This window comes from Drosophila obscura, unplaced genomic scaffold, assembly GCF_018151105.1.
Source record: "Drosophila obscura isolate BZ-5 IFL unplaced genomic scaffold, ASM1815110v1 contig_165, whole genome shotgun sequence".
NCBI lineage: Eukaryota > Metazoa > Arthropoda > Insecta > Diptera > Drosophilidae > Drosophila > Drosophila obscura.
Window position 1 is genome coordinate 1862541 of NW_024542752.1, and position 12039 is coordinate 1874579.

A 12039-nucleotide genomic window follows, 5' to 3' on the forward strand; every position below is an offset into this window, starting at 1 on the left:
TACCAGAGATTCATAGCTAAAGGTAGAGGCAAATACATTAAGCACCCGAAACTTTAAAAAGTATTTCCCGTATTATCCGACATAAGGGCCGGCGGCCTCATTCTATTCTTATCAGACTGCATCGTCACGATACAGATAAAGAGTTGTGAAATATGAAAGATCTTTTCATCATCTGCCCTCACAATCTAAATGATGTTGAATGGTGGTTTGAACCCAGCTGAAGCACACGCAGCACAATAAAGTTGGATTGGTTTGATACATATAATTTAACATCTTCTCATTTACCAATAATTGCTTAACCATCTGCTTGGGGATAAGGAAATATAAGCAAGCGGCTCAGCGGGAATTTGGCGCGCCAGTGGAGTACTGCCTGAACACTGACTAGATGTTGGAGGAGCCGGAGTCGTGTGCATGTTGAGCAATATGCGAGTCAAGTCTTCTCAACATTGATACGTGGGAGAGGAGGGAGTGGGGGGAACGGAACAGCCTTCCGACGGTTAGGGGTAGGTAGTCTTATGATTGAATCCATCTAATCACAGGAACCATCTAACCAGCCATCACGCCATCGCTCGTTCACCTTGGTGCAGTCAAAGAGCGGCTTCCCGAGCTTGTCGTTCACTCGATTGTGGAACATGCACAGCCATGAAGACAATTCCTTTTGGGAGTTCACATTTATTGGGTTCACTGTCAGACTGAAAGGGAAACGCACGACTTAGAGGGGAGGCGGCAACAGGCTCATTAAAGCATACTTACTCAGTGCGGAAGTCCTTTGCACAGAACTCGCACGGATAGAGGCGGGATAGTACTTCAAAGAAGGATTTCATGTCACGCTTCTCGTTGTCTGTCGGATTCTCAGAGTAGAAGGCGGCCATCGTGTGCAGCAGGCCCCAGGTAGAGATGCCCAGGCTGACTTTGTCCAACGGGCAATCCTCACGGGGCAACTGGGCCGCGTTTACTGTCAACTTCTCTGCCGCTGCCATGTGCTTGTCCTAGAAGATACTGGCCGGTTATGACGAGTGCCAAATAATTTGGGCAACATTGGCGTTACGTTACCTTGGAGTTCTGCACATTTGAGATTATGCGCTGCTGCTTGGACCATGACTTAAAGTCGTTGCAAGTGCGACAATTGGAGTCCGGCTTCCCCTGTCTGTGCGAGCCAAAACTATGCTCGGGCTGCGGCTGCGGCTGTGGTTGCGGTTGCGGCCGTCGGAATGAAGAAGGATCGGCCTCGGACATTATTGAATGGGGCTCTCGTATAAGTCGCAAGATGCTTCGTTGTATTTGTCGCACGTACCGCCGGGCAGCGTCTTCAATGATCTCTTGCTTGGTATATTCGAAATAGTGACGTTCACGTTGAATAAATAATGATGAAGTTGTCAGCAGGCCGCCTGAAATCTTGAAACTTCGCTGAACTATTGTGAAAATCCTAAAATTCAATCGCATGGTTGTCACCTTGTTTCAAAATTGCACATTCTATAGAAACAGTTTTTGTTTTGGCCAATTATTTATGCAAATTTTGGCAATAGAAAACCGTGTGTTAGTATGTGTTCTAATCCCATCTCATTATTAACAAAATATTGCTATTTGTCGGCTGAAAAGCAACAAGTCTACTCTGGTAGCAATGGCAAGGCTGGTAATACTGATACTAGAAAACGCTAGAATATGCTAAAAATACTCCAAAATACTAAAACAGTATACAAAGATGCAAATCGATGGAAACAAAGCGCGCGCAAAAATCAAATCATCTACAAAAAATAAATATGAATTGCATTGCCCCAAAAACAGTACTTACTTGTGGAGTGGAGTCGAGATGCGGCTATTGAGTTATGGGTGGCCAGGCAGTACCAGAATCGGGCGTACGGGAACCTATGATTTTTTGATAATTGAAAATTTACAATATGCGACTATATAATTTTCGAAATGTGTTGTGACATGAATTGAAAACGACTTGTGTCTGTCGTATAGTATTATTATTCCAAAGGCACACTTTTAGTTTATTATTATTAATACGATACAGAGTAAAAATTCATTTAGTAACAACTACGGGCATTGTAAAGACAAGTTAACAACAACTGGCCGGGTGAACATGGAGTGGGTTAGCTCTGAGCAGCTGACAATGGTTAGGCAATACACATAAATAATAGCGTAAACATTAAAAAAAAAAATTATAATAAAATGTAGAGTAAACGTGAAGGGTGTGGTACATGACTTAGGATTAGGCATAGTCCCTGAACATGGTGAACAGGCTGTAGAGAACGCGCAGAGTGGACTTCAAGTCCATGTTGACAATGTCCTCTGGTCGGGCCTTCGGCTTGGGCAGGCCCACGTCCTGCATCAGGTCAAAGGCAAACGCCACATTGTTGACCATTTGGTCTAGATCCTGGGGCGTCAAATGGAACTCGTGCAGCGGCACAAAGAATCCACCCAGCAGCCCCATTAGCAGGCAAAGATAGACGCCATCACGGAAGTCCGCATTCAAGTCGGTTATCTCAAAGTTCAGCTTCGCCAAATGCTTGTTGACGAACGTAATCAGGGACTTCTTCACCACGGCCAGCTTGTCCGGCGCACAGTCGATCAGGGTGTCGAAGGCATCCTTCTCACATCGCATGCCCAGATCATCGTACTCTGATGTGATTTGCTCCTGGAACTTCTGGGCATTCAGAACGCCCGCATTTTTCTCAGCAATCACCACAGTGACAAACACGTTCTCCGGCAAGCGTACGGGCGCTCGGAAGTGACGCACCAGAGCTACCAACAGATGTAGAATGGCCACAATGTTCTTTGAGTGAACGCTGGCCACCGACCACTTAGGTATTTTCTGATGAAAGCCGAGAGTCTGTTGGAAGAAGGAAGCAATTGATTAATAAGTGAACTGTTTTAGCCACTGCAGGATGCAGAAATGAAAAGCAACGCAACGCACATGGTTAACGGCCTTCAGGACTATATTGAGCTTCTCGTGCTGGCCTTGCTCTGACTGTGTGACCTCGGGCACATCCAGCTTCTTGCCCGTCAGCTTTTCCCAGAGCTTGTGCAGCACCTGGCCATCGTACATGTCCTCATCCAGCTGCTGGACTATTATGCGCTGCTCGGCCAGCTCATCGTTAATCCAGTCGACCAGAATCCTCTGCAGTTTCACCACCTCTGGATCGTTGATCGACTGGGGATCGATGACGGCGCGCTGCTCGTGTTCGCCTGCAGGTGCAAGGATTGAAGAGAACAATTGGGATGAGGGACGATGATCATCTATTTTTAGAAGATTTACTTACGCAGAGCATAGTCCTCGGGTGGTATGTCATATTGGTTGGGCGATCCCGGTGAGTCGATCGCGTATTTGCCCTCCTCTTGGATTTTCTTCACTACGTGGGCGAGAAGGCAGACAAGGTAGTATTAGTATGTAGCGGGCAATGACTGATGACGACACAATGACCACCCTTTGATGGGGAAGTCTGTGGCACCCAAACCACACACACATACACATGCACACAGAGATCACAACTTGTTTGTATGAGTCACAAATGACGCAATGTTCTCAATGGCTGGGGGCCCACAGCACACAGGCACAGGCAGAACCACATCTGTTCCCATAAACGCTCCCTAGATGTTCTGGAAGGCGTTGTCCGGGTACTTTTACACCGCATTTTCATAGTTTGATGCATAAGAGTAGATTTGATTGGGTCAACACAATCTCAGATGCTAGTTATGATGTATTTTTAACTGTTTTTAGCAAAATATTCTCTCTCACCTTCGCGGGTGCCGCGTTTGCGACCCAATGTGCTAAATTTGTCCCAGAAGCTGTCTTCCTTTTCGCCCTTTTTGATTGCTGTGGGCGTGTGCGGGGACTTTGGACGACTGAGAGTAGACATGGCGACGGTGAAAAACTAAACAAAACAAAACAACAAACGATTTCGAGGCAAACTTTTATGTTATTGTTTCCAATGATTTCTCTGCGGGTTGCCACCTAGCAGAGTGACTGTGCACTCGAATTGCCCAACACTGACGATAGATTCCTTTGAATTTTATATTTTAACAATGGTTTATTTAGAATCTAAGCTAAATCTATAGATTATATAGAATTGGGCAGCTGACAGGCCCGGACAGCCACCAACTGCAGCAAGACGAATATCGGCGAGAAGACCTCGCTGTATTCCAGCGCCGTATTCCTGCCCGACAGCTTGAGACACAACAGATACTTGAAGATGGCAATCAGCACTAGGAAGTAGGTGCTCCACATGAAGCGATGCAGCGCCTTGCGCTTGTTGTCAGAGTCCAGATACATGCGGATGCCCACAATGACGCAGAAGTACGCATTGCAGATGTCAATGAAGAACAAGGGACTGAAGACGGTGAACCAGTCTTTCATCAGCTCTGGGAAAACCTCATTCAAGGTGCCGGATATCTTAAAGGCTAGCGTTATGGTGAACACCAGCAGGCCGCACAGGTTGACCAGGATCTCGAACTCGGTCAGGCCCAGCCAGCGCACTAGTTCCGATAGCTTGAACATTATTCTTGCTTTTGTGACCTGGGCGGCTGCTTCTTGGCCTTCGCCTTCTGTGGTTGTTGCTGCTGCTGCTGCTGCTGGTAGGGCTTTGACGGCTCGCGTTGGCTGACCTTTGGTAGAGCAGGCTGAGCCGGAAGCTGGGGCACATCAATATTGAATAGGTTGTTGCTGAAGATCTTGATGTGCAGTGCCGAGTTGTTTCGCTGCCGAAAGGTTATGTCGTCCTCATCACAGAGCGGATGCAGCTCGTCCACCAGCTGTATGGTGGAGGTGTTGATGGTGTAGCCCAAGGCGCCCTCCGAGTTCTTGATAAGACGCAGGGCTAGGTTGAGGCCGCGAGTGATCGAGTAGCCCATGCAATGCAAGAATATCTCCTTAACGCCCGAATTGAGCAGTTCCTCGCATCGCTTCTGCTGGGCCTGCGCGATCGTGTGAGAGTGTAATGACCATACTATTATTTGTTAAAACGCAATCTAATACACACCTTGAAGTCTGTTTTGCTGGTAATGTAGATGTTGCAGCGGTCGTTGCCAGCACGAGGCGGTAGCTTGCGAACCACTCTGTTATTGGCACTGTCGCTTTGGTTTCGCCTAGAGTGGCCGTTTCTATTGTTTGTTGTTCTTGGCTTGGCCCTGAGCTCAGGCGCATTACTTTCCATCATCAGAGTAGATTAACACCCATTACTTTCTTTGTGGTACGGTGTTTTTACCAGTATTCGGACAGAGACGAGACAGACGAGTGTTGCGCATTAATCAACACAGCTTTTCCGAGATCTGGCACCCTGGCACTAGCTGTCACTTTGACAATTCTCGGTTTTCGTTCGTTTTGCATCACTATCGTCAGGGGTTCGTGATACGCTCGCCAGTTGAAAATTTTTCGTCTAACATTCGGAACAACAAAGGTATGTTTTTCGACCCAGAAACGCAATACTAATTGCATTTGCAAGCAAATTGTAAGCCTCGGTATTGATTCCAATCGCATTAAAAGCAAAACCCAAAATACCCACGAGAAATCTTGTGGCGAACCGACACACATACACACACACACGCACTTACGCATTGACATCTCTCCGCTGTTGAGGCTTTGGCAGCAGGAAAAAAAGTGCAAAGCAAATTACATAACTCGTTTATTTGTATATACATCAATTAGTTTGAGGTAAAAAATTCTACATCATCTGCATAAGTAAGTTAATAAGTAAGCGAGCCATCTAAGTTTTACCATTGAGTTACATAAGTCTTAAGAGTGGCGACCGAAAGAAAAAAAGAATGAGAAAAGAACCGAATCGCATCGAATCGAATCGATTCGAAAATACCACCCAATCGCAAGTCGATGTGCCCCCCGAAAGCCTAAGTATATTCCTAACCACAAAACAAATGTAGAAAAGAAAGACAAACCTCCTTGCACAACGTTTTGGTTCAAGTAACGTTTTGTATTCATGCGTTCAAGTCATTTTTCCATGCAGGCCGAATATCCGATACGATTTCAGAGTCCTCACAATCCAAGAGTCAGAGTAAAACAAGCACAAATACACACAAGCAAGCAGGCAAGCCATCAAACGGGCCAGCCCAGAACTACGGATAATACAGCCTGGATAATACAGTACGCAGCCCACAGGAGCGAACGCGGAGAAACATCATCTGATCTTGGCCGACAATCATCTCTCCTAGTGGACGCAACGCAAACAAGTAAATTTTACCATATCTCATTTTAATCAAGTCAATCAAGAATCGAAAAATAACAAGAACAAGAAATCAACAATCAAGGACTCACTCTCGAGTCTACTAAATCCAAGTACAAGTATCCAAATTGCATAAGAATCCCCATGTGCGGGTATATCTTGTGAGGTGGTGCTCAGTTCTTATTCAGTATATTCTCGTTGCCTCATCTGGCTGGGTGCTGGCTGCTAAGCTGCTGGCTGCTCGCTGCAGCTCCAGCCAGGTCGGAGGAAACCAGAAACTGCTTGACGACCCACAAGGAACGATTAGCTCGATTTTGAACCGCAGAACTTACAGATATACAGAAAAAAAAACAGATACAGATACAGATATTGTGTATGCATAGGTATTCCGTAAAAGCGAAAACTGCAACTGCTTGATTTAACGCGGCACAGTTTCGAATTGCAGATCAACCCGACATGTCGGCGGCTCGCTTGCCCTACTATCAGCAGGATCATTCGCCGGACAAGCAGCGGCGCGGTGGACGCGGCCAGCGTGGCTATTCCGACCGCAACGCCTCTGGCTCTCATAGACGGGACCGTAGCCGCTCCGTAGAACGCCGCCGCTACAGTCGCAGCCGCTCACGCTCTCGATCCCGCAGTCGTTCCGCAGAGCGTTCGGGCCAACGGCGGCGACGTGACGAACGGAACGACGAGCGACGTCAACAGCAGCCGACGCGCTACCACCGCGAAAGGGATTCCAGGGAGCGTTCACGGGAGCGGGATCGCGACCGTGACTACTCCAGACGCTCTGGCCATTATCGTCGTTCAGACTCGCCTGCATCCGTCGGCGGAGGCGGAGTAAGTTCCAGTTCCAGTCAGCGGCGCCATCGCCAATCATCTGGAGGCGGATCGGAACCGAATGCCGCACATAATTCACACAATGAGGCCCAGCCAGCTAACAGATCCAATGCCATGTCCGCGGTGGGAGCCTATTACAACCTAGACACGGAGGAGCCATTCGACAAGGAGCGCATTCATCGTGAAATGGAGGAGAAACTGCGCGAAGCCCTGGCCAGAGAGGGCAAAGTTTATCCGCCACGTAAGCCTGAGCCGCCGTCGCATCCTGTCTTTGCCAATGATGGCTCGTTCATGGAGCTGTTTAAGAAAATGCAGCAGGAGAAGAGGCAGCAGCTGCAGCTCGGCCAGGACTATCAGTTGGAGAGCAGTGCACTCGCATCTGGCAGTACGGACCTGCAGTCACCGATAGAGGCTCATCCGGGCATACCCTGCCTGCCCGCCATTGCAGTGGGAGCTGCAAACAGTGCGACAGCACCCTACATTGCCGCTGCGGCAGCCGGAAAATCAGCTCCACCGCCCCCCATGGTGGGAAGGCGGCGCGGCGGTAAGGTCCTGAAGACCGGCATGGTGGCCAAATTGAAGACACAAAATGAACAGGAAGTGGACCCAAAGGACTTCTGGTCACTATATTTAGCCGAGGTCAATAAGTACAAGAGCAATGCCTGCGACACGGACAATGGCAAGCGTCCGTTGGTCAAGTAGGGCATGGAAAAATGAAATTGAACGCAGAAGACACTCCCTATGGAGACGCTCCCTTCAGGAGCGATCCTTCCGTTTGGTTTGCTTTATTCCCCGCACCACACCACACAATCCGATCAGGGCATTCACGCGCCTTCAAGCTCACATTAAAATTACTTATGTACATTATGCAAATGATGGTAGATCCGCGACAGAAATGTAGTTTGTGAAATGTAAATTACGACAAATCGATGGATTCTTTTTTTTTTTTTATAGATATATACTATTTACGGATATATATATATATATAGTAAATATGTATGTAACTTTTGTACACGTTAAGGGACGAAGCCGTAGCCGCTGCCTCAATATAAGAATATTAATGATTAAACATAGAATAGCTCATAAGGCCGTAGCATAGTGGATATATACGAACTGTATGTGTGTCCCTTTCTATATTATATACATACATACATCTACATATACATATGTAAGAAGCATATTATTAGTGCATAGAAAAGCGCACATTCAGCATCGACAAAAACATGAGGAACTAACCAATATGATTCTTTATAATCTATCTCTTTCTCTCCTCTCCGTCTCCGTTCATGCACCAAAACTCAACTCAACTCGAAACCCTATTCCTTATTTCATTACATTTTATTTTTCTTATAAATAACTTCACGTTCCTTCCAATCTTAACCGACTATCAAACCGCCTATCTGTCTTGTCTATATCATTCTCTCTCCCCTCTCTCTCTCTCTCTGTATACCTATGTACCTTGGTTTACAATTTGCTTGGTTTCCTTTCATTTCTGTGGTTTTTCCCCCTTTTTTTTTTTTTTTTTTTTTGTTTTCTTAACTAAAGTCTATATGCAATTTTTCATGTCCAAAAACAAAAATAGCGACAAGTCACCAGACAGCAGCAACATGTCGGCCTTAAAGCTGGAGACCGCCCCGTTTGATCCACGTTTCCCGAACCAGAACGTGACTCGTTACTGCTACCAGTCGTACATCGACTTCCATCGTTGCCAGAAGAAGCGCGGCGAGGACTTTGCACCATGCAACTATTTCCAAAAGGTGTACAAGTCGATGTGCCCCAATGCCTGGGTGGAGAAGTGGGACGATCAGCGTGAGAGCGGCACATTCCCGGGCCGCATCTAAGCCCTTCCGGTCCTGGCCCCACAATCCCAGAAAATAGAAGCAGAAGCAGAGTAAAAACACCAACACCAACACGACACGTAAAAACAACAACACAACCCAACCAGAGCTGAGCAGAGGGTTGTCTCCAACATCCAAGAGCCAGGATATCTAGCAATTGCAGCAGTAATGTCACACTGTCACCAAACTGTTTCTGTTTTTAGTTGCCGACGGTGAAAAGCATTGACAAAATACAAATAAACAATTGTTCAATTCTGTGAATACCAATTCGATTCGATTGTTTATTTAATTAATTTCTTATTCGTTGTTATTGTTGTTATTGTTGTTGTGGAGCATACTACAACCACAGACCAACAGAGCTGCAGACAAGGGCCACTTTTAAACGCTGTTAATGTGTAATTAACAAAAAAAAAAATAAATCCATTAGAAACGATGCCATTACGATTTGATTTGATTGCTTTGTCAGTAGCAGAATGGTGCAGCATCGAAAGAACTTCGTTTCCGTTTATAACTAGCTATATGGTAAGTAATCTGATGTTGATCGTATTTGGCCGAATTGGGTAGGGTTGGATAGCCCATAGCCCAACCTATGGCAGGATATAGGCAGGAAATACATAGATGCTTTACATCAGCTCTCGATTTATTATTCGCACTTACTTTTGGCTATAAATACAAATTAAAATGGTACGGTATGACCTTGTTTTTTAATGGTTGCAAGAAGAATGAAAAGAAATCAAATAAATTGGCGCACTTGAAGCGGTTTGGTTTCTGGTTCGAACAAAGGTAAATGCACTTGCAAACCAATAAAAAAAGGCTACCACCTCAGTGAAAATGGATTGCAATCACTTCATTCTTAAGCGATAAAAAAAGCCGGATAAGTCGAATGGATGTTATAGTATTCCCTTGGATGCATGCAAGATTACGAGCTGCGAGAGTAGGAAAGCTTAGGAAATCCAAAGAGAAACCATCTTTGGCATTTAAGTCGTTGCCCCCGATATCTAATTAATGAAGTATGGATTTATGTTAATCGGATCGACTATTGGCAGCCAAGTCTGGTTGACAACAATCTCAGTTAAAAAAAAATGTACCTGAAACTAGCAGGCCTTGAAATCGATCGACATTTGCCTGTGTTGTAGAGCCTGGATTTTATTCCGAACATATTCAGTTAGCTGCTTCGAGCAGTAGAGAACACATCTAAATTGGAAAAGTGAAACAAAATATTTCGGTAAAAGTAAAAAAAAATTAAAGTGAAAAAGAAATATTTGTTTGGTGAAAAAATATTTCTTTAAAAGTGCATACAAAATGTTTAGTGCGAGCAATGTTCTAATTAATTTATAGTTCAAATTTATTTTTAATTGATTAATAATTTATTTTGGTTAATGGTCAGTTGAATTAATTCACGAGTTACAACAAAAATTTCTAAATTGTTTTGTTTCGAGTTTTCTTTTTGTTCCAACGGACTCCAAGTTTACTTTAATTTTTGACTATTTGATTGCCAAATTTTTTTATTCGTAAGTGTGTTTAAATATTTGTAATTTGGAGACTTAATCGAAATTCTTCCCAATTCCAAGCAGTGGTTACATTTGATTGATTGATTGCCATTGGACACAATACATAAAACTCAAAGACAAGATGTTATATTTCTACTGTCGCTACAGGCTCTGGTTTCCTACCCTCATTGAAAGTTAATTGCCGGTTTTATTCCACTCTACAACATAAAATTCCCGAAACCAGAGGGAAAATAAAACAATTAAAAAAAAAAACAGTGAGTACAAAAAAGAGATTTATGTAGCAAAGAAATATATTTATACAAATTATTGAATTTCAGCTCTCATTACTTAAATTCGTTTCGAATTAAGTTCGTTTGGTTTTTTGAATTTCATTGGAATGTGCCAACCGCCAGTCAAACCACCAGAACTAAAAACACCCAGAGACATGTAAGAGCCTGAATATCTAGCAATTGCAGCCACCATATCTAGCAATTGCAAAAATAATTTTACACGCCAAACTGTTTATGTTTTAATCACAATTTCGCAATTTTTAAATAATGTTCAATATCACCGATTTAATTGTTCAAACAAAGACACGTAAGACCCCAACAGCAGCGAGGGTCGCCTTCAACATCACAGAGCCAGGATATCTAGCAATCGCAACAATAATTTCACACTTTGTTTTTTTTTGTTGGCGGTAAAAAGCTTTGACAAAACACAAGTTCACAATTGTTCAATTCTGTTCAATATCGATTAATTTTAATGTTACTCACTGTTAATGTTTAATTAAGCAATAAAATAACATTAAAAAATAATTAATACCATTCGTTTAAATATCTCGAGTCAGCAAAGCTGAATTCAACGACTCCCTTTAAATGCGAGTCTCTCAGACAAAGCTTCACAAAGTCCAGAACATCGTATTTGGAATTTTATTTAACCTTACACAACGGAAGTGTTCCTTGCAGAGGAGCTGAAATAGAGAATTTTGTGAAAGTTTTTATGATCGTGATCATTGCAACGTTTCCTGCTTATAAACAAAAGTCCATCGATTAAGTTTGGCCTGCATGGTTTATTTATTGTAATTGGTATTCTTTCTGAATATTATTAAGTGTTTTTTTTTTTGGGAGTACAGGATGGAGGCCATTCCAAGCTTTGATTTCACTTCGTCAGATTTGCTAGATAGTTTGAGAGATGTTAAGATCATGAAGAATGGAAGTTCGAATCAAATTATTCTCTACAAAAGTGTCCATCTTAGAGGTAAACTTATGTCTAGTACTCGGATACGGATTGGATTGGCGATTTCAAAGTGAAATCGAAAACCAGAATAGGCCTGAACATTATTGAGTGCTCTCGACGGGCCACTTGCATTAGCCTCCGAATTATTATTCTGTGTGTGTGTGTGTATATGTATGTGTTTTTTTTTTAGTTTGTTAAATCTTTGATGATTTCTACTACTTTAGTATGCATCTGCTAGTACTCTTATACATTAAAATGGAAATAAATATGTACGAACCCCTGTCTGACAAGAGTTCTCTTAAATGCTGAGCCACAAAAGCGACTTCTGTGGTGTGTTCAATACTAGCCCAGTATCAGACATTGATGTTAAACATTAAAACCAGGATACATCAGAAATTTCATAGTAACTCAGAAGTCGGGAACAATAATGGTTAATAAAATATCCAAGGTGTTATGTAGTTG

At 43.7% G+C, this 12039-nt stretch overlaps 6 protein-coding genes and 1 long non-coding RNA gene across 9 annotated transcripts; 3 read left to right on the forward strand and 4 right to left on the reverse strand.

Annotated features, from left to right (window-relative positions):
• Positions 1–247: 247 nt before the first annotated feature.
• Positions 248–1931, reverse strand: LOC111072402 (FAD-linked sulfhydryl oxidase ALR). The gene is made up of 4 exons (XM_022364252.2): positions 1793–1931; positions 1054–1473; positions 754–989; positions 248–692 (listed from the first exon to the last, which is right to left on the reverse strand). The coding sequence occupies exons 2-4, from the start codon at positions 1441–1443 to the stop codon at positions 530–532; spliced, it is 789 nt and encodes a 262-aa protein (XP_022219944.1). The 5' UTR covers positions 1444–1473; positions 1793–1931; the 3' UTR covers positions 248–529.
• A 22-nt stretch (positions 1932–1953) lies between these two features.
• On the reverse strand, positions 1954–3950 carry LOC111072400 (beta-parvin). The gene is made up of 4 exons (XM_022364246.2): positions 3743–3950; positions 3267–3356; positions 2921–3192; positions 1954–2836 (listed from the first exon to the last, which is right to left on the reverse strand). The coding sequence occupies exons 1-4, from the start codon at positions 3861–3863 to the stop codon at positions 2216–2218; spliced, it is 1104 nt and encodes a 367-aa protein (XP_022219938.1). The 5' UTR covers positions 3864–3950; the 3' UTR covers positions 1954–2215.
• A 26-nt stretch (positions 3951–3976) lies between these two features.
• Positions 3977–4501, reverse strand: LOC111072404 (transmembrane protein 203). The gene has a single exon (XM_022364254.2). The coding sequence runs from the start codon at positions 4499–4501 to the stop codon at positions 4064–4066; it is 438 nt and encodes a 145-aa protein (XP_022219946.1). The 3' UTR covers positions 3977–4063.
• LOC111072403 (ribonuclease P protein subunit p20) lies at positions 4501–5256 on the reverse strand. The gene is made up of 2 exons (XM_022364253.2): positions 4983–5256; positions 4501–4917 (listed from the first exon to the last, which is right to left on the reverse strand). Exons 1-2 carry the CDS (start codon positions 5157–5159, stop codon positions 4501–4503), a joined length of 594 nt encoding a protein of 197 aa, XP_022219945.1. The 5' UTR covers positions 5160–5256.
• A 53-nt stretch (positions 5257–5309) lies between these two features.
• Positions 5310–9118, forward strand: LOC111072405 (cytochrome c oxidase subunit 6B1). The gene is made up of 2 exons (XM_022364255.2): positions 5310–5399; positions 8596–9118. The coding sequence occupies exon 2, from the start codon at positions 8621–8623 to the stop codon at positions 8852–8854; it is 234 nt and encodes a 77-aa protein (XP_022219947.1). The 5' UTR covers positions 5310–5399; positions 8596–8620; the 3' UTR covers positions 8855–9118.
• On the forward strand, positions 5414–8552 carry LOC111072401 (arginine/serine-rich protein 1). Of its 3 annotated transcripts, none has more exons than XM_022364251.2 (3): positions 5414–5680; positions 5961–6559; positions 6622–8552. In XM_022364251.2, exon 3 carries the CDS (start codon positions 6633–6635, stop codon positions 7713–7715), a length of 1083 nt encoding a protein of 360 aa, XP_022219943.1. In that variant the 5' UTR covers positions 5414–5680; positions 5961–6559; positions 6622–6632; the 3' UTR covers positions 7716–8552. The 3 variants fall into 3 exon arrangements, with proteins under 3 accessions (XP_022219943.1, XP_022219942.1, XP_022219941.1); XM_022364250.2 differs by having other exon boundaries at positions 5961–6183; XM_022364249.2 differs by having other exon boundaries at positions 5415–5680; positions 5961–6183; positions 6609–8552.
• A 923-nt stretch (positions 9119–10041) lies between the features above and the next one.
• On the forward strand, positions 10042–11156 carry LOC111072406. Its single transcript, XR_002607592.2, has 3 exons — positions 10042–10362; positions 10426–10616; positions 10680–11156. It is a non-coding gene; the product is annotated as an uncharacterized LOC111072406 (long non-coding RNA).
• The last annotated feature ends 883 nt before the right edge of the window (positions 11157–12039 follow it).